The following is a 20951-nucleotide window of genomic DNA, read 5'->3' on the forward strand; positions in this document are numbered from 1 at the left end:
AGCACTGCCCTGAGATTAGAGTGGTCTGGGGAACCAGGCCTCTGGGATTCCTTCCTGTTGTAGCCGGCTGTGCCCTGACCTTGTGTGCCAGGCCGTTGCCCACTCCCAGCCCCCAGCATCCCCGCTTCCTGCCATAGCAGAGTTGTGGTGCCTCCCTATCCCTCACTGGCAGCTCCCACCCCCATCCCAGTCCCTCCCGGCCCCTGGCTGAGCTCAGACTTTGGCTAGCATTCCATCATGTTTATTGACTCCTGGGGGACAGATCACAAAGTCAGTTTGTGGGCAGGCCAGACTGCCCTAGAAGGAAGTCAGGGGCCTCAAGGGGTGGCGCTCTTCCTTAACTCGTAACTCTTGGAGGCAAGCTCTGAAGGTGCTTTATTTTCCACTATGATTATACCAACCATGTGGCCCGCTCCAGTTTTCAGGTTCTTCAGGGCCTTCTTGCGAACCTATTGGTGGGGGGTGCTGCCAGCCCCTCCCCGTGCCCGAAGGTGCCAGGCCCCCTGTGGGCAAGGCAGTTGTCTGTTGCATAGTCAAATAGTTGTTGTCTCCAACTTGCACCCCAGAACAGTTGTGTAAGTTAATGAGTGGTCGCCCTTTAAGAGAAATAGTGATGGTGGCAGGAGGGTTTAGCTGTCAGAAAGGCCAAGTTGGGGGTGGGTGGGGAGTATGAGGTCTCCACCCCCAGCTTGGCCTTGAGTGGAGTGGTCGCCCAAATGACTGTGTTAAGGTGTGTCCTGTGCCCTTCCCTTCAGAGTTCCTCTCCAGAACTGGCTTAGCAGAAGCTCTAGAGAGTAGCAATTGACATTTGAGACCCTGATCTTTTTTGCTGGGAAGTCCTCTGGACTGCTGAAACAATGGAACTTAGGGGGCTCACAGAGCTGATGCTGTGGAAAGTTAGAAAACTCAGGGAAAAATCCAAGCTTCGTTGTGTGACCTCAGAGGGCTCCTTTCTCAGGGGGTGTCAGTTTTCCCATTTATGAAATGAGGTTGAGTTAGATGATCTTCTCCCCTCGCCTCCAGAAAGTACCCTGAATCTAGATATAGATCTGGAGGAGGAGTCTCATGGAAGAATTGAACAGGGAAAAGAAAGAGGTGGAGAGTGGGTACCTGTTACTGGATTTGGCTCCGGGGTCCTGGAGGACCAGTTCATGCCATGTCTCTCAGCGCCCTGCAAACATCACAGAGCATCCAGTTCTGTCCTGGAGCCTGGACCGCCCAGTGCACTCCTCTCAGCCCCAAGTTTTGCCTGGCAAGGGGACAGCATTTATAGGACTCTTAGTGCATCCCCTAATCCTGCCAATGTCTCACCTGATTCCCCTGGGGTCCAGGACTTGGTGTTCCAGTTGATGTGGGGCTGGGCATCTGGTTTCTGAAAGTTGAGGTCTCTGGAGTCTGGGGAGGTTGGGCCACTGAATCTGAAGATGTCCCTGCTGTCCTGGCTTGCAGAACCTGCTCCTCTTGTGCCCTGCTCCTCTTGGTAAGGCTCGGGTATTTTTCAGGAACAGAGCTGGGAGACCCCTCTAGATTCAGTTTGTTTAGCAGCTCAGAAACCATGACATCATTACGAGAGTGTTGGTTTCCTGTGGTTCTCCTAAAGCCATCCATTTCTGTCCCTCCTTGGCCTGACTCGGGGGTAGAAAATCTCGGATTGCTGCTCCTGAGCTCAGATAGGAAATTCTTTACCTGCAGGGATGGGAGGAGTTTGCTGGGTATGACTTGGATGAGCCAGAGTAAACCCAAGGGAGTAGTCTCTTGGAACTCAGGGGTGGGCTGGGGAGGGTGAGGACAAAGGTCAAGGCATAAAAAAGCTGTGGTTAATGGTGAGTCATTGGATGGCCAGGTAGCCATGTTGTGCCATCCCTGACCAGCTCCTGGAGAGGGGTGATGTTGGCGCTCACTGTGGAGACAGCAGCATTTATATTGTTCTCCACCATCTGGAAGGCTTCATCAGTTTTTGGTAGGCATTCTAGAGGGACAGCAGAGTGGGTTGCAGGTGAGCAAATCTTCTTTTCCTGAGGAAAGCCCCATGCTGACAGACCCAAGCTTACCCCAGATCCAGCTAATTGGCCAGCTCACCCTGGAAGGAGGGTCTGTCCTTGGGCTCACTGCTCCAGCAGAGCTGCATTAGCTCCTTCAGTCCTTCTAAGCCGGGAGTCTCAGGCCCAGCTTGGGGCAGCTCAGTCAATGAGGGCCGGGTCTGCCTCCTGCACACTGCTCCACACACCAGTGATGCTTCTGTTGGCACTGGAGTAGGGGAGGAGGGTGAGAAGAGAAGGCATTCAGGGTAAAAGGGAATATCTGCTCCATCATGGAAAGAGGCAGGGAGTGTAATGTGGGAGCACAAGGATGGAGGAGGGCAGTCTTAGTAGGTGAGCAGGAAGGGGAAGCTTTGGGGCTTTCAAGAGAAGGGCACCTGGGGTTAAGGATCCCAGAATCCGCCTAGAGTCTTACACTCAGCTTCTCTTCCAGCAAGCACTGCCCACATTAGGATCCCGAAGCTGCAGGAGACACAAAGCTGAGGACCAGTCCAATCACTGGCAAGACTCCTTTCCTATACATCACCCCCTGGGAGGGCCCAGAGAAGTGTAGGAATCCCGGCTGTGTGTTTGGGCTGGGATCCTTACCTGTAGACATCACTGGCTGTGGAGGCCTTCCGGTTTACATTAACAAACAGTTCTGGGGCCAAGTAGCCCAGGGTGCCCCCTGGCTCCCTGGATGCTGTCCCTGACTGTGAGCCTCCCTGAAATGTGGACAGGCCAAAATCTGCCAGCTGCAAAGGAAGGAAAGAAGTGGGAGGTAGGGAAGACAAGGGGGCCAGGCAGCCTCCAGAAACCCCCTTGCCCCCAGAAGGTTCAGGTTCAGCTTTGTAAAGGGAGTGTGGAGGTCAAGGGAAGAGGCTCCCTTGGATAGTAGATCTAGGTGCCTGTGGTAGGGCTGGGTCAAGGTGTGAGTCTCCAGGGCTGGGTCAGCCATGACTCTTTGGAGGGGTTGGTGGGGCAGCTGGTGGAAAGGACTCGTGTGGGTCGGGGCCTCTATCACCTGGTATGGCAGGAGCTAAAACTCCTGGCTGGGCTTTGTGCCCTGGCAGCCCTGTGTCCAGAGGGAGAGGCTACGCCTATTCAATAGACAGGGCTCTGGAGGTCTGGTGTCCAGTGGGCCTGGCTGGAGCTGCTCTGGGGTGGGACCTTGTCCTGAGGCTGAGAGGGGTGTAGAGCAGCTGACCTTGACGTGCAGCTCTGGGTCCAGCAGGACATTGGATGGCTTGAGGTCCCGGTGCAGGAGCACCGGGTTCTGGTTGTGCAGGTAAAACATCCCAAGCACCACTTCTTTCAGCAGGCGGCAAAGCAGCGGCCAGGGCCTAGGGCACTCGGGCTGCAGCAGCCGGGACAGGGAGCCGTTCTCCATGAATTTAGTCACCAGAGCCGGCTTGGGCACGTGGTCCCAGTTCACCTTCTCGATGACCCCTTCTAGGCGCAGCACGAATTCGTTATCCAGACTTGCCATGGCCTTGACCTCCCTGGATATCGCCTTCCTACACTCCAGGAGAGAGCTGGAGTCACCCGGGGTCGTGGGAAAAATCCCTCCATTCCCCATTCAGGCCCCAGAGCACAGTGGCTCCACCTTTTTGGCCAGATTGCGGCCGGGGGGGCAACAGGGGTCACTCACGAGTTTACAATCTTGACCGCCACGTCGTAGCCCCACTTCCTATATCGCGCCCGGAACACTGTGCCGAACCCGCCTCTGCCGACGAACTCCTGGTTTTCCAGTTCCTCGATGGACACCAAGGAGGCGGAGGCACCACTGGGCCTGAGACAGGGGTGTCGCCCACTAGCCGGCAGTGCCCTACGCCAGCGCTGCTCCCCGCGCCCCTGTGACTCGGCGCTCTTACTGCAATCCCCGGCCTCTCTCGCCGGCCCCCACCGTCTCCAGACTCAAAGGCGTTCTCTGAGCGAGTCCGTGGGGCGCTCTGGGTGTGAATGTCGGAGGCTGCGATCGACATGCCTCTCCCTACTCACCATAACTTGACGCACGACATCAGGCTGGAAGGTGCGAGGGGGCCTCTGGAAATTGCGAGCAGTAGGAGATGGAATGACTTCTGGGGCTGCGGTCTTTGGCAGAGAGGGGAAGGGATCTGTCTCTGCAGGGATCAGTCTCTAGACCAGGACGGTGACTCCACTTTCCGGGTTGCTACCCGTATTCTGAGTTGACTGAACAACTTCCCTTACAGGCGCCTCTACAGTCCCGCCCCTGGGGTGGGGCAGGGGGCAAAGCGAAAGCTAGTGTCTTTCTCCCTGACTAGCGTTTCCTGAGTGCCTGCCGCATGCAGCGGCCAGGTTAGGTGTGGCTGGGCATTGAGGATGTTAGGGAATGGGTCCTCACCTTCCAGGAACCCACAATCAACCCACTCCTACAGTCAAAGCCTTCTCTTTTCCCACAGGATTTCCTGCTCCACCACCTGCCAGGCCATGAGTGGAGATGGTGCTTAGGCAGGTTTTATGGTTTTAGGGCTCAGCTCTCTCATAGCTGCCCTAAGATCATAGCCAATGCATATATAAAACTTATCATGCACCAGGTACATAGATTAGCTTATTTAATTCTCACACGAACCCTAAGGGGATAGGTACTGCTTTTATTACCTTTCTATAGATGAGGAAACTGAGACACTGAGAGTTTAAGTACCTTGCCTAAGCCCATATGGAAATAATGGCTCTGAACCATCAAGTTATCCTGTTTTCACATCATAGGTTTCAGGGCTGTTTTCACATAGGTTTCACCTGTTTTCACATAGGTTGCAGGACCACTCAGCTGGTCCTGCAGGAGGCTGGGAAAGTTGTGAAGCATCCAACGATGTAGTGAAGGATCCCTATTTGTATTCCTTGGGACTTATATGTTCATAGGGACTTATATGCCCTATGAACAGGAGCTCCTTGAGCTGGCAGACCCCAAACCCACTCCAAGGGCATTGTGGTAAGGCTAGATATACCAGCCCATCCAGCGAGTTGGTGACATTGTGGTGTACACTGCAGTGGAAACAATTCAGAGCTTTCCTGCCCTCTCTCTTGCATGACAATTCTTGCATGCAAATACCCTAATTAATGTTCCTGACAAGCACATGCTCTGGACACAGGCTTTTGATAACCCAGAAGCATGGAGAGTCTTAAAGATTTAGGGCAGAAAAAAGGTGTCCATATTTTACCTTTTGGAGGTCTGACCATGACTGGAGGTTGTGGGAACCCGATAGGGCCAGCCCTAGGCACTCAGTCCTTCACAGGGATACTCAACCCTGTGGGTTGTGTGTTGGCTTTCACTAAAAGGGGCTCACCTTGGTACTTGCTTTCCATTTTGTTCAGCGGTCCATGGGCTCTTCTGGTTGAGGCAGAAGTGATCAGCAGTTTTTTCTAGAACAACTCCTGGAGAGCTACACCATGGCTTCTGGTAGGGTCAGCTCATGCTATTTTGGAGCTATTTAGGGAATTGTTCAACTGTAGTCTCTTTAAAAGCCAATACATGGCAGATACCCAATAAATATTTGTTGAATTGAATGAATAAATGAACAACCAAAAATATTAAGCCTCTTTTAAGGCACTGATCATCCTAGATGGAGCTCCATACTCAGTAGGAGGAAAGAGGAGATCGGGTTCCTATAGGGACTGAGGGCTCTCACCTGCACAGTTCATGAAATCCGTCTGAAGTAGGCTTTAGTATAGAGATATGGTGGTATCACACAGAATCCAAGAAGGCAAGAAGTGTAGCAGGTCCTCAGAAAAGCCTAGAGTCAGAAGCTGAGAACCATCAAAAGGGGTAGCCACTCCCTTTGTGATTCTTTTTGGAGAGAATAACCCAGGCTCAGTATCTCCACTTGAAGGAAGCAGGCAAAAAGGAGTTGGAAAGGTGTTATAACCGGGTTTCTTCAGATTGGTATGAGACCCTGAGAATCAGGGATAAACTACTGTGAAGCACAAAGTTGGGTGTGGTATCAGGGCCTATACAACTTTTTGACTCAAAATAAACAGCCCCTTTAAAAGAAGGAAGAGCAGGGAGAAGAACCTTAGAGTAAGTGCCTAACAGGACCCTCAGCTTCCAGCAAGGGGGTGTGGGGGTGGACCTAGGCACAGGTTGATTCTTGGAATTTGGAAACTCAGAGTTTGGAATAATCAGATAAAGAAACTAAAGAAGCTATTGTAAAATGTTTAAAGAAATAAAAAATAGAGTAGAGAAATAAAAGAGCAAGGCATTAGAGATCATAAACAATGTCCAGATATATTTACAAAAAATAAAACATCAAGAAATGAAAAATGTATGTAACCATTAAAATTGAAATTGTAGATTTTGGTTAAACAGAAGATATAGCTGAAGAACGAATTAGTGTACTGAAAGATGAATCTGCAGACATTCTCCAGAATGCAGCAAAGATGAGCAAATAGAAAAGTTAAGAGACAAAGAATGAGTAGGTCTAACATGTTAAATTGGAATCCCATGAGAAGAGAAGCGAAAAATTAAAAATGGGGCAAGGCAATATTTAAGGAAAAAATGACTGACAATTTTCAATAACTGATGAAAGACAAGGATCCATCTGGGCACAGTGGCTGACACCTGTAATTCCAGTGCTTTGGGAGGCCACGGTGGGAGGATAACTGGAGGACAGGAGTTCAAGACCAGCTTGAGCAACATAGTGAGACCCCATCTCTACAACATAAAAATTAAAATAAAAGGTTGCCAGTTCTGGTAATCTTAGCTACTTGGGAGGCTGAGCTGGGTTAGGGTTAGGGTTAGGGTTAGGGTTAGGGTTAGGGTTAGGGTTAGAGCTTGAGCTCAGGAGTTGGAGGTTATGGTAAGTTATGATTGCACCATTGCACTCCAGTCTGGGCAACAGAGCAAGACCCTGTTTCTAAATAAATAAATGAGCAAATATAAAAAGTCAAATATACACAAATATAGTTGTGCCAAAAAGGATAAATATAAAGAAATTCACTCTAGTTATACCTCAGTGAAACTGCAGAACAGTGAACACAAATAAACAACATTAAAGGTTAAAAAGAAAGCATAGATCATCTACAAAGCAGCAGTAACTAAACTGGAAATACACTTCTCAACAGCCAAGTAAAAACCAGAAGACGTTGAAATAATTTAAGGTGCTCAAAGACAGGAAAAGTGTTCCTGAAAAAGATAACTTTGGTGTGTATACAATTTTATATTTACAGACAGGTAAAAAAAGAAAAAAAGACATTTTCAAATAAATGAAAACTGAGTTTACTACGAACAGTCACTTTCCTAAAGAAGTTTCTAATGGATGTGCACAAAGAAGATTAAAAAAAAAATTATCCCAGAATGAACGCATGAGACACAGGAAGAAACAGCAATTTCCCAGTAAGTTTAACCATGAAACTAATTAACATCATGTCAGACCCTTAGAAATGAGAGACAGTGGCTCACTAATTTTTCTTTTCTTTTCTTTTCTTTTTTTTTTTTGAGATGGAGTTTCGCTCTTGTTGCCCAGGCTGGAGTGCAACGGCGCAGTCTCGGCTCTCTGCAACCTCTGCCTCCCGGGTTCAAGCCAATCTCCTGTCTCAGCCTCCCGAGTAGCTGAGATGACAGGCGCCTGCCATCACATCCAGCTAATTTTTTTGTATTTTTAGTAGAGACGGGGTTTCACCACGTTGGCCAGGCTGGTCTCGAACTCGTGACCTCAGGTGAACCGCCCACCTTGGCCTCCCAAAATGCTGGGACTAATTTTTTTTGTCGTTGTTGTTTTTGTTTTTTGTTTTTGTTTTTGTTTTTTTTTTTTTTGAGACGGAATTTGCCTCTTGTTGCTCAGGCTGGAGTGCAATGACACAATCTCGGCTCTCTGCAACCTCTGCCTCCCAGGTTTAAGCTATTCTCCTGCCTCAGCCTCCCTAGTAGCTGGGATTACAAGCATGTGCCACCAGGCTCAGCAAATTTTGTATTTTTAGTAGAGACAGGGTTTCTCCATGCTGATCAAGCTGGTCTCAAATTCCCGACCTCAGGCGATCCGCCCACCTTGGCCTCCCAAAGCGCTGGTATTACAGGCGTGAGCCACCGCGCCTGGCCGGGACTAATTTTTTAAAAAAGATCTGCTACCAGTAATTCCACTCCTGAGTATATCCTAAAATAATTGAGGCCGGCCCCAGTGGCTCATGCCTGTAATCCCAGCACTTTGGAAGTCCGAGAGCGGCGGATGACTTGAGGTCAGGAGTTTGAGACCAGCCTGGACAACATGGTGAAATCCCATCTCTACTAAAAATACAAAAATCAGCCGGGCATGGTGGCACGTGCTTGTAATCCCCCCTACTCAGGAGGCTGAGGCAGGAGAATCGCTTGAACTCAGGAGTCAGAGGTTGCAGTGAGCGAAGATCACATCACTGTACTGCAGCCTGGGGGACAGAGCAAGACTCTGTCTCAAAAAAAAAAAAAAAGGAAATATGGATTCAAATAGATAACTGTACACCAATGTTCATAGCAGCATTATTTGCAACAGCCAAAAGGTGAAAACAACCTAAATGTCCATCAATAAGTGAATGGATCAGTCCAATACAAACTGTTGTACATACCATACAATATAATTCAGCCTTAAAAATATGATTTGACCTTTTTTTTTTTTGAGACAGAGTCTCGCTCTGTCGCCCAGGCTGGAGTGCAGTGGCGCAATCTCAGCTCACTGCAAGCTCCGCCTCCCGGGTTCACGCCATTCTCCTGCCTCAGCCTCCTGAGTAGCTGGGACTACAGGCGCCCACCACCGCGCCCGGCTAATTTTTTGTATTTTTAGTAGAAATGGGGTTTCACCGTAGTCTCGATCTCCTGACCTTGTGATCCGCCCGCCTTGGCCTCCCAAAGTGCTGGGATTACAGGCGTGAGCCACCGCGCCCGGCGTGATTTGACCTTAATAAAATTCAGACATATGCTATAATGTGGATGAATCTTGAAGATATTATGGTAAGTAAAATAAGCCAGTCACAAAAGGACACATATCATATGATTTCACTTATATGAGGTACCTAGAATAGTCAAATTCATAGAGACGAAAGTAGAATGGTGGTTTGTAGGGGCTGAGGGAAGAGAATGGAGAGTTACTGTTTAGTGGATACAGAGTTTTAGTTTGGGAAGATGAAAGGTTCTAGAGATGTAGTAATGGTTATACAATGAAGTCAACATACCTGATGCCACAAAACTGTACTCTTAAATGGTTAAAATAATAAATTTTGTGCTATGTGTATTTTATCACAAAAAGGATCTGCTAAAAATTTGATTCTAGTATTAGAAAGGGACATATGAAAATTTATATTAATAAACATTTAGCTGTTTGATTTAACATCAAATTTCACTGCAAAGAAAGAATGTATGTATATGTATATATGCTTAGAAAAATATGTGAATGGACAAATAGAAATTTTTTTTTTTTTTTTTTTTTTTTGAGACGGAGTCTTGCTCTGTCACCTAGGCTGGAGTGCAGTGGCCGGATCTCAGCTCACTGCAAACTCCGCCTCCCGGGTTTACGCCATTCTCCTGCCTCAGCCTCCCGAGTAGCTGGGACTACAGGCGCCCGCCACCTCGCCCGGCTAGTTTTTTTGTATTTTTTTAGTAGAGACGGGGTTTCACCGTGTTAGCCGGGATCGTCTCTTGATCTGGCCTCGTGATCCGCCCGTCTCGGCCTCCCAAAGTGCTGGGATTACAGGCTTGAGCCACCGCGCCCGGCCAGAAAAATGTTTAAAGGAATTACTCCCGGCTGATGGGCTTACAGGTGATTTTTATTTTCTTATATTTTATATTCATATCTTTTTCTTAGTGCATGTGCTGCTGAGGTGAGTACTTGTAGTCTCATTTTTATCTACATTTTCTAATTTTCCTGAAATGAGTTCATGAAATGAGTGTAGTAATTCTACAGTTTAGCTTCCTCTTCGTCCCCAGGACACACCCAGAGATGTAGGAGCTTCCCTCTCCCACCTGCCCTAGCCCGTCAATCTATTATTTGCTGCTCCCTCCTGATTTCTTGTAACTGTAAGTAGCCTGCTGGTCACTTTGGTATTTAATGGATGTTATTATGTCTTGGAGTTTCAGTATGGTAAGTAAGATTTTTGACAGACATAACATGATAGAGGTGATTCCACTCAGAGAGAATGTTCTGAGCCAAGGGTAAAGTCTACAGTGTGAATTTTTGTGAGTCCGACTGCCAGACTGGCTGAGTGGCCTTTCCCTCCCCGCTCCCACCGGCAACAATGATACAAACTAGTCTTATCCACACTTGATGATTCACAAAGCACTTTCACAGTAAATTCTCACAATCAATGGAGGCTGGACTTACTGTCTAAGGTTTACAGAATAAAAAGGTCTCATTTTTTGTCTGCAGGTGAATAGCAAACATAGAGTGATAAGAAATCTCTCTCTCTTTTTTTTTTTTTTTTTTTTTTGAGACAGGGTCTCACTCTGTCATCCAGACTGGAGTGCAGTGGCGTGATCTCGGCTCACTGCAACCTCCGCCTCCCAGGTTCAAGTGATTCTCCTGCCTCAGCCTCCTGAGTAGCTGAGATTTCAGGCCGGCACCACTACGCCCTGTTACCTTTTTATATTTTTAGTAGTGACGGGGTTTCACCATGTTGGTCAGGCTGGTCTAGAACTCCTGACCTCGTGATCTGCCCGCCTCAGCCTCCCAAAGTGCTGGGATTACAGGCGTAAGCCACCGCGCCTGGTGATAAGAAACCCTTTTTTTTTTTTTTTTTTTTTTTACTGTGGCAGTGTGGATTCCCGCCTGCTCTCGTCCCTCCACCCGCTTCCGACTCAGGGATGCTCCAGCTCATGGGGGAACTCTTATTCCAGCTGCTGAAAACAAACCCTCCACACATGGCGAAAGGGTGCAACTATGGGCAAAAGAACTGTCACTTTTGGGGACTGAGCTATACTCAACTCAGGAAAGTCACAAAACAAACCCCAGGGTTTAAGACAGAAGAGTAATGGGGAGAACTTTCCACTTGGACCGGGACTCCATCCACCGTGGCGCCCGCCTCTCCCTATCCTTGGGATGCTTTCTTTTGGGGAGCCTCCTCCAGGGCCCAAGTATTGCTCTTCTGCTTTAGGATTCCAAGCAGGTCAGAAGCCCCCTTTTACTTGTTTTTCCTTAGGAGAGCTGAGGGGCTGATGCTTTCACAAAGAACCACGTCCTTTAGCTCTCCTATCGCACCTGTGCTCACTGTCCCAGCAAAACGGAATCCCCGCGCTTCATCTGTTTTCTCACAGCGCATTTTGGATCTGCGTCCCAGAGCGTCTCTTTGGCAGAACTTAAGGTACTTGTCTGTACACTCAAGGAAAGAGAGGCTGGGCAGGGTAACTATTTTGATTCTACATTGCCAGGGTGGTACCAAAAAGATTTTGGGCAGCTATAAGTTAAATGTCTACACACCTATTACCATAATGCCCCTTCTGTCAGTGTGGAGTCCTTCTCTCCTTCTGTCTAGTGTAATTTCTATGCTCTCCCAGCTCCTCTCATCCCAGTGGAGCAGGCCACTGCTTCATACCGCTTCCCCAGCTGGGTGTCCTGTTTCTTTCTTTTCTTTCTCTCTCTCTGTCTTTCTTTCTCCTTCCTTCCTTCCTTCCTTCCTTCCTTCCTTCCTTCCTTCCTTCCTTCCTTCCTTCCTTCCTTCCTTCCTTTTCTTTCTTTCTCTCTCTCTTTCTTTCCTTCTTTCCTTCTTTCTTTCTTTCTTTCTTTCTTTCTTTCTTTCTTTCTTTCTTTCTTTCTTTCTTTCTCTCTTTCTCTCTCTCTTTCTCTTTCTTTCTTTTCTCTCTTTCTTTCTTTCTTTCTCTCTTTCTCTCTTTCCTTTCTTTCTTCCCTTCCTTCCTTCCTTCCTTCCTTCCTTCCTTCCTTCCTTCCTTCCTTCCTTCCTTCCTTCCTTCCTTCCTTCCTTCCTTCCTTCCTTCCTTCTTTCTTTCTTTCTTTCTTTTCTTTCTTTTCTTTCTTTTCTTTTCTTTCTTGACACAGCTTCGCTCTTGTTGCCCAGGCTGGGATGCAATGGTGCGATCTCGGCTCACCGCAACCTCTACCTCTCGGGTTCAAGCAATCCTCCTGCCTCAACCTCCCAAGTAGCTGGGATTACAGAATATGCCACCATGCCCAGCTACTTTTTTTTTTTTTTTTTTTTTTTTTTTTTTTTTTTTTAGTAGAGAAAGGGTTTCTCCATGTTGGTCAGGCTGGTCTCCAGCTCCTAACCTCAGGTGAGTCCTGCTGTTTATTTACAGGGGGTTAAGTATAGCCTAACGGTCAAGGGTATAAGCTCTGGAGTCAGGCTACCTGGGGATGATTTCTGCTCTGTCAATTACTGGCTGTTTGACCTTTAGCAAGTTACTCAACCTCTCTGAATTTTGGTTAATTATAGCACCTACTGGATTGGGTTGTTCTGAGGATGAAAGAACATAGCAAGGCTCAGCATGATAATAGGTTAGACCACAGGAGGCTGGGCATGGTGGCTCATGCCTGTAATCCCAGCACTTTGGGAGGCCGAGGCGGGTGGATCACGAGGTTGGGAGTTCAAGACCAGCCTGGCCAATATACTGAAACCCCGTCTCTACTAAAAATACAAAAAAAAAAAAAAAAAAAAAAAAAAAAAGTGCTGAGCGTAGTGGGTACCTATAGTCCCAGCTACTTGGGAAGCTGAGGCAGGAGAATCACTTGGACCCGGGAGGCGGAGGTTGCAGTGAACCGAGATTGCACCACTGCACTCCAGCCTGGGTGACACAACGAGATCTGTCTCCAAAAAAAAAAAAAAAATAAACAAAAATAAAAAAAGAAGATAGCATAATTCCAGGCAAATATTATATGCTCAATAGGTGATAGGTATTATCACAATAAGCATTGCTGTGTTTCCAATCTGAGGAACATACCTAGTTCACAACTTATTTGTAGAGCAGAGAAAATGGATTTAACTACTGTTCAATGAAATAGCTCCCTCTCCCTTTTCCTCAAAATTTCCAGCCCCACCCCTTCATCCTAGGACCTTTTTAACAACTCACCCCTCAGGTCTCTCTCTTCTCTCCCAGACAACTGTTCTGAGGGAGTGACTGAGGAAGGCAGTGTGTCCCTCCCTGCCTGTGTTCTTGAGGAGAGAGGGCTTTAACCGAGGGTCTCTGGTTTCTCTGCTGAGAAGTATTGGATGTCTGTTGCCTGGTGCAAAGGTGCTCAACAAGGCTGAGAGGGTTATGTTGTTGACCCAAGGATGGGCTTTGGGCCTGAGGCAGCCACTTGGGGTGCATTGGGCTGTGTGTCCTCAGGCTGCCTCTGATTTGAGCTGCAGCTGTGGCGAGCCATCCCTTAACCCTGCCAGGATCCCATCCAAGAGGATTTGTCTCTGCCTTTCTCCCTCAGCTGAGAGAAGTGTGGGAGAGGAGAGGCGCATCAGTGCTCTGAGGGCAACCCTCAACCACTGGAAGGAACAAGCCAGTGCCCAGCCTCCTGTTCTTTCTGAGGTTCTGCTGTTCCTGAGGATCTGCTCTGAGCTCCACCTCAGTAGTTAGCTCAAAATGCACCTTTGTATTGGCATTTTCTCCTTCCCGGACTCACATTTTCTGCTCCCTCCCTTCTGATCCCTGGGGTCACCCTTCCAGGAAGTTTCAAGTCCAGGTCTCAGGGGCACTGTTTTCAGGGAACACAACCCAAGACACACCCTTTGGCCTATTTCCTCTTCATTGTTTCTCCCCTGAATGTCTTTGTAACTAGGATCCTGATCTGAAAGGAAAGAGGAAAGGAAGGGAAAGGAGGGGAACAGAAAGGAATCTAATCTCCTCAGAGATGGGCCTGATCTATACACACTGGAGCCTAGGATGTGCTAGGGACTCTCTCTCACCTGTCATCTCATTCTAAGTTTAGCAACAAACCTGTGAGGTAGAATATCATTAGCCCCATTCAACGGATGAGAAATGGAAAAGGCCATGAGAGTAACCAACCTGAGGTCACACAGTGGCTTTGTGGCAGAGCAGGGTTTTAAACCCTGATCTATGCTCTTTTTAGCTACCTTCCTTTTTGGGCAAAGTCCTTTGACAGAATCAGAAAGAAGAAGAACTTTGAATCAAGTAAGACTATTAGTTTTTTTAATTAAATATTTTAACTATTTTATTGATGTGAATTGACATTCAATAAACTATACATATTAAAGGTGTACAATTTGGTAAAATTTGACACACTCATATACCCGTGAAATCATCACCACAATTAAAGTAGTGAACATATTCATCTCCTGTTTTAGAGCATTTTTGTGTTACTGTAAAGGAATACCTGAGATTTGGTAATTTATAAAGAAAAGAGGTTTAATTAGCGCATGGTTCTGCAGGCTGTACAAGCATGGCACCCCCATCTGCTCAGTCTCTGGTGAGGGCCTCAGGAAGCTTACAATCATGGCAGAAGGCAAAGGGAGAGAAGGCAAATTGCATGGTGAGAGTGGGAGCAAAAGAGGAGAGAAGTTCCAGACTCCTTTAAACAAGCAGATCTCACCTAAATTAACTGATCTAGAAACAACTCACTCATCACCAAGAGGGTGGTGCTAAGTTACTCATGAGGGATCCACTCCTGTGATCCAATCACCTTCCACAAGGCCCTACCTCCAACATTGGGAATCACTTTTCAACATGAGATTTGGAGGGGACAAACTTCCAAATCATGTCACTCCCAAAAGCTTCCTTGTGCTCCTTTCAATCCATCCCTTCTGCCCTTCTATGCCACTTATTCCCTCTTTCTTGGCAACCACCAATCTGCCTGTTGTTACTTTAGATTGATTTGCATTTTCTATTTTATATAAATGGAATCATAACATGCATTCTTTTTTATTTTGACCTCTTTCACTCTACATGATTATTTTGAGATTCATTCATGTTATTGTGTGTATCAATAGTTCATTCCTTTTTATTGCTGAGTAGTGTTCCATTGTACAGATAGGTCACAATTTCTTCATCCATTTATCTGTTCATGATCAAAATATTTTGGCAACAAATAAGGCCTCTATGAATATTCATGCAAAAGTCTATGACATATGCTTTCAATCTTGGTAAATATCTTGGAGTGGAATGATTTAATCATATGGTAAGCATTTGTATTAGTCTGTTTTTATGCTGCTAATAGAGACATACCTAAGACTGGGCAATTTGTAAAGGAAAGAGGTTTAATTGGCTCACAGTTCCACATGGCTGGGGAGGCCTTACAATCATGGTGGAAGAGCAAGAGATGTCTTACATGGCGGCAGTCAAGAGAGAGCTTGTGCAGGGAAACTTCCCTTTATAAAACCATCAGATCTCACTACCATGAGAACAGCATGAGAAAGACCTGCTCTCATGATTCAATTACCTCCCACCGGGTTTCTCCCATGATATGTGAGAATTGTGGGAGCTATAATTCAAGATGAGATTTGGTTGGGGACACACCCAATCCATGTTAGCATATATTTAACTTTTAAATAATTTATCTAATAGGCCGCTGTGCAGTGGCTCACACCTTTAATCCCAGCATTTTGGGAGGCTGAGGTGGGTGGATCACTTGAGGTCAGGAGGTCAAGACTAGCCTGGCCAACATGTTGAAACCTGGTATCTACTGAAAACACAAAAATTAGCCAGGTGTGGTGGTGTACGCCTTTAATTCCAGCTACTTGAGAGGCTGAGGCAGGAGAATCGCTTGAACCCGGGAGGTGGAAGCTGCAGTGAGCCGAGATCACACCACTACACTCCAGCCTGGGCGACAGAGTGAGACTCTCTCAAAAAAAAGAATTTGCGAAATAGTTTTTCAGAGTGGTTGTAGTATTTTATATTCTCACCAGAAATGTATGAGAACTCTAGTTCTTTCATATCTTTGCCAACATTTGTTATGTTCAAGTCCTGTTACTATTAGCTATTTGGATAGGTAGCTCATTGTGGTTTTAATTTGCATTTCCCCACTGACCAATAATACGAGCATGTTTTCATGTGCCTACTTGCCTCCATATATGTTTTTTTTTTTTTTTTTAATTGAAACAGAATCTCACTCTGTTGCCCAGGCTAGAGTGCAGTGGCGCGATCTCAGCTCACTGCAACCTCCACCGTCCAGGTTCAAGTGATTCTCGTGCCTCAGCCTCCTAAGTAGCTGGGACTACAGGCATATGCCACCATGCCTGGCTGATTTTTTTGTATTTTTAGTAGAGGCGGGGTTTTGCCATGTTGCCCAGGCTGGTCTCAAACTCCTGACCTCAGGTGATCTGCCCACCTCGGTCTCCCAAAGGGCTGGGATTACAAGTGTGAGCCACTGCACCCTACACCATCCATATGTCTCCTTAGGTGAAGTGTCTGTTCAAATTTTTGGCTCATATTTTAATGGATTGTTTTATTATTACCGAGTTTTGAAAGTTCTTTATATATTCTGGATACAAGTTCTTTTTTAGATGTATCATTTAAAAATACTGTTTCCCTCCCTATGGCTTGTCTTTTCATTTTGTTAACAGTGTCTTTCAAAGAGCAAAAGTTTTACTTTTGACAAAATCCAACTTGTCAAGTTTTTGTTTTATAGATGATGCTTTTGGTGTAGTCTATAAGAAATTTTTGCTTCATCAAGGTTACAGTGATTTTCTCTTATGCTTCTAAGTTTTAGAGTTTGGGTTTTATATTTCTACCTGTTATGATTAAAAAAATAGATCTATTCATTTTTAAATGTTCAAATATTCCTGCATGGTGTGTGTGTGTGTATGTGTGTGTGTGTGTGTGTGTATACTTCTTGGATTTTCTTTAGTTTTTAAGAAAGTTCATTTTGAAAGTGTAAGATTGACTCACCTTTGATAGGGGAACTACCAACAGGGAATTTGTGTAACTTAGACCAGGTTTTGGATGGAAGAAGGTGCCCTCCACAAACAGCTTTGGTGTGGAGGTAAAGAGGTGCCCCAAATGAGCAGTAAGGGTACATAAATGACCACCATTCTCATTTGAATACATGCCTTCTCAAGTTCTTCTCTGCCAGGAACTTTGGCTTAAAAGGTTTTGCTTTGTTTTAATATCAGTAGTTGTGGAATGGTCTTGAGCTATGTTGCAACATGATCAGATCTGTGACTTCGGACGCCCAAGTCAGTGGCTACATGGGGCATGAATTGAGATGGGGAGAACTGGAGGCAGGGAAAACTGCAGGCTATAGTTAGAGCAATTCAAGTGAGAGGTGATGAGGACCTGAACTGAGTTAATGCCTGCAGGGATGGAGAGGAAGAAACTCAGTCTAGAAATAACTCTGAGGTATTAGTAGAAGAACCTGGGGATGAGAGGGAAGGAATATTCAAAGTTTCTATTCTGGGAAGTTGAGAGAATAGTAATGCCATGACACTGAGGTATGGAACATAGAAGAGATAAATTATGTGGGAATGGGCTATATTTGGATGTGGACATATTTGTGTGAGAGCCACGTGCTGCAGCCTCAAGGGATCCCTAGCAGGCAGGAGAAGACAGGAGACCAGAGCAGGGAAGTGGTGAGAGTTATGCTGAAATGAACAACACCAACCAAGAGAGTCTATAGAGGAAGAAGGCAGAGGACAGAAAACACTATATCTCCAAAGTCAGACCAGCAGAAGAGAAACCAGTGAGAGAAACTGAGGTCAGAGAGGCTGGAGCAGAACCGGGATAGCCAAGGGAGGAGACACTCATCAGACTCAGCTGCTACTGAGAAGGCGTCTAAGTTTGGGTTTCCCAAAAAGAAGAGCCTGAGCTTGGATTTAACAGAGGTAGTGTTTTGGGGAGGGAATCCTAAGAAGCAGCAGTGAGGCAACAGAGTATGAACTAGGGAAGGCAAGAAAGCCAATATGAGGATGTTTTATTGAGATTGTTATTGTAGGCAATGGAGGCTCCTTTCCAGTAGAGACTCCAAATTTAAAGAATGCCTCCCAGAATTGTCCATATGAAGGATGGGAGGCTGGAACATTCATCTGCCAGTGTCTGCACTCATTGGTTGAGGATTTCATCTGGAGGCACTAACTCCCTTGTACTTCTTGGCTGTGTTTGCATTGGACCTGGAAAGAGAGGGGTGGTGAGCAAGATCCCATTGTGTGGGAGAAGGACCTTGTGATGGTTACATTTTATGGGTCTGCTTGGAGGGTGTTTTTGGATTAGATTCAACATCTTAAAAAGTGAACTTTAGGCCGGGCGCGGTGGCTCATGTCTGTAATCCCAGAACTTTGGGAGGCTGAGGCAGGCAGATCACAAGGTCAGGAGTTCAAGACCAGCCTGGCCAACATGGTGAAACCCCATCTCTACTAAAAATACAAAAATTAGCTGGGCGTGGTGGCTGGTGCCTGCAATCCCAGCTACTTGGGAGGCTGAGGCAGGAGAATTGCTTCAACCCGGGAGGTGGAGGTTGCAGTGAACTGAGATCGTGCCACTGGGCGACAGAGCAAGACTCTGTCTCAGAAAAGAAAAGAAAAAAAAAGTGACCTTTAGGCCATGTGCTGTGGCTCATGACTGTAATTCCAGCACTTTGGGAGGCTGAGGCAGGAAGACTGCTTGAGCCCAAAAGTTTCAAGACTAGCCTGGGTCACATAGGGAGACTCTGATTCTGCAAAAATAGATACAAACAAATAAAAAGTGAAGAGGTTTAGTAGTGAAGGGAGGGAAAGAGATGGATGTTAGGTGAAGTATAAAGCGATCAAGGGAATTATCCATGCTGTCTACAATACCTGCCTGTTAGTCACTTAGTGGTGATATTGGTTATCAGATCAACTGTCCAGGTATGTCAGTGCTTGTGTTCAAGTAATCTTTATTTTACCTAACAATGGTCCCAAAGCAAAGAATAGTGATGCTAGCAATTTGGATATGCCAACAAGAAACCATAAAGTGCTGCTTTAAGTGAAAACGTGTTAGCTGGGTGTGGTGGCATACACCTGTAGTCCCAGCTGCTTGGGAGGCTGAGGTAGGAGGATCACTTGAGTCCAGGAGATCAAATCTACAAGGAACTGTGATCCCACCACTGCCCTCCAGTCTGGGTGGCAGAGTGAGACCCTGTCTAATAAAAGAAAAGAAAATGTAACTTTGGCGTTCTTTGGCTGGGGTTTGGGGCTATCTGTGGTTTCGGGTCTCCACTGGGGGTGGAGCATATCCCTGCAGATAAGAGGGAATAGAACGATCTCTTTTGCCAGCTGGCATAGTGTTAAGCACTGTCAGTAGTGGGTGTTGGAGGAACACGGGAGGAGGAAGAAGTCCATCTTCCTGGTTTTGGTTTGCTCCTTTGCCTTACTCCGGCAGCACGTGCAACTTCTTCAGTGTACACTCACTCAGGCAGTGCAAAGTGGTCAGCAGTGCCTAGCAGCCAAAAGCTTTCCCTGGCACCTTTCTGGGTGGCTTCTCAGCCTGTTGCAACTGCTAAGGCACCTCCCCATGAATAACTTGCTTTGGCATCTGCTTGGCCAACTTCACAGCTATTTCAGTCCTAGGAGTAGTGGGGTTTTCTTATATTTGCTGTTCCTGTGTCCTTTAGAATTCTCATTTCTTCTTACTAGCTAATCCCTTAGTATGCCAATACCCTGTTAGAGTTAATGCTTCTTTATTTTATTTTTGCAAATAAAAATATGGGACACTCCATGAATTTGCATGTCATCCTTGTGCAGGGGCCATGCTAATCTTCTCTGTATCATTTTAGTATGTGTGTCGCCAAAGTGAGCGCAATACTTGTTTATATTAAATGATCCCGTTTCAAATGACTGTGGTTTCTGTCTCCTGATTAAACCCTGACCAATACAGCTTTAGTCCTAGAATATAGTTCTTCAGGGACCCTAATGACATTCTGTGTTGTTTAACAGGCCCTTCCTCCTTAACAGGCTCTAAATTCCAGTTTTTGTTTCCTCAGGACTGTGGACTACTGAAAGTTCTTCTCAGCCTCCTATCTCTTAGGCACTATCTCCTACTGAGTCTGGCTGCCTCTCACAAGTCAATAAATATCCCCCATGGGACAGACCATGCAGAATGTTGGCCTCACCTCAACATGCTTCCCTTTCTTCTGGGACCTTGGCCCTTCAGAGCCTCCTGCCTTGATGAATTTCCAGTGTCTTCAAACATATTTTTAAAAATTTGTACCCAGCTATGCAAAGGCATACAGAGTGGTATAATGGATTTTGGAGACTCAGACGTGGGAAGGGTGGGAGGGGGACAAGGAATAAAAAGCTACATATTGGGTACATTGTACACTATTTAGGTGACAGATGCACTAAAATCTCAGACTTCACAATTATACAATTCATTCATGTAACCAAAAACCACTTGTACCCCCAAAGCTGCTGAAATAAAAAATTTTTAAATAATTGTACCCAGCTTTTGTAGTTGCTCTCAGAGGGTTGATCTGATGCAAATTAGTTGATCATGGTGAAGTCAGATAGAGATAATTACAGATGGATAAAATGTTTGTGGAGCAGCAGTGAGGGTGCAGCTGAAGTTAGAAAGCAGTGATTTATTATGGAATCAATCATCATGATTGTGAAACTTTCTCCAGACCAGGAGGCAGAGAAATGCATGCTTGGCTTACCTCAGTTTGGGAAGTGATGGAAAGTTAAGGGCTGAGGAAAACTTGATTGCTTGTGAAAACACTTTTGAAATGGCTCATGTGGATCCCAGGTTGGACAGGGAGAGCACTAAAGCTGGAATAGGGGGTTGTTAGTCTAGGAGAACAACAAAGTAATGGAAATCAGAATTGGGGAGGAGAGAGCAGGGCACAGAAACTCAAGGTTTGGGCCAAAAAGGGGAATTTCAAGGCCGGGCATGGTGGCTCACTCCTGTAATCTCAGGACTTTGGGAGGCCGATGCGGATGGATCATGAGGTCAGAAGTTCACGACTAGCCTGGCCAAGATGGTGAAACCCCATCTCTACTAAAAATACCAAAATTAGCTGGGCGTGGTGGCACACGCCTGTAATCCCAGCACTCGGGAGGCTGAGGTAGAGAATTGCTTGAACCCAGGAGGCAGAGGTTGCAGTG

General features: G+C 46.3%; 1 protein-coding gene, 1 long non-coding RNA gene and 1 pseudogene across 3 annotated transcripts; 1 reads left to right on the forward strand and 2 right to left on the reverse strand.

Annotated features, from left to right (window-relative positions):
* Window positions 1-225: 225 nt before the first annotated feature.
* Window positions 226-4204, reverse strand: RIPK3 (receptor interacting serine/threonine kinase 3). 2 transcript variants are annotated; one of them, XR_012415682.1, is made up of 10 exons: window positions 4020-4204; window positions 3670-3810; window positions 3226-3535; window positions 2628-2773; window positions 2417-2501; window positions 2080-2247; window positions 1902-1969; window positions 1312-1686; window positions 1111-1171; window positions 226-596 (listed from the first exon to the last, which is right to left on the reverse strand). XR_012415682.1 is itself a non-coding variant. In XM_005560982.4 (10 exons), the coding sequence occupies exons 1-10, from the start codon at window positions 4037-4039 to the stop codon at window positions 376-378; spliced, it is 1557 nt and encodes a 518-aa protein (XP_005561039.3). In that variant the 5' UTR covers window positions 4040-4204; the 3' UTR covers window positions 226-375. The 2 variants fall into 2 exon arrangements, 1 of the variants encoding a protein (XP_005561039.3); XM_005560982.4 differs by having other exon boundaries at window positions 2455-2501.
* Window positions 4205-17429: 13225 nt separating this feature from the next.
* On the forward strand, window positions 17430-20287 carry LOC135971945 (uncharacterized). Its single transcript, XR_010588374.1, has 2 exons — window positions 17430-17717; window positions 19832-20287. It is a non-coding gene; the product is annotated as an uncharacterized lncRNA (long non-coding RNA).
* LOC123574749 (U6 spliceosomal RNA) lies at window positions 19548-19648 on the reverse strand (annotated as a pseudogene).
* Window positions 20288-20951: the final 664 nt, after the last annotated feature.

This window comes from Macaca fascicularis, chromosome 7 (genome assembly GCF_037993035.2).
Source record: "Macaca fascicularis isolate 582-1 chromosome 7, T2T-MFA8v1.1".
NCBI lineage: Eukaryota > Metazoa > Chordata > Mammalia > Primates > Cercopithecidae > Macaca > Macaca fascicularis.

Bases quoted from the DNA above. Each gene is read 5' to 3' on its own strand.
- RIPK3 (XM_005560982.4), bottom strand. From the start codon at position 4,039: ATGTCGTGCGTCAAGTTATG. The intron at 2,502-2,627 runs GTAAGGATCCCA...TGTCTCCTGCAG, and splicing joins ACAGCCAGTGATGTCTACAG to CTTCGGGATCCTAATGTGGG. The intron at 2,248-2,454 runs GTAAGACTCTAG...CCCCTACTCCAG, and splicing joins TGCTGGAAGAGAAGCTGAGT to TGCCAACAGAAGCATCACTG.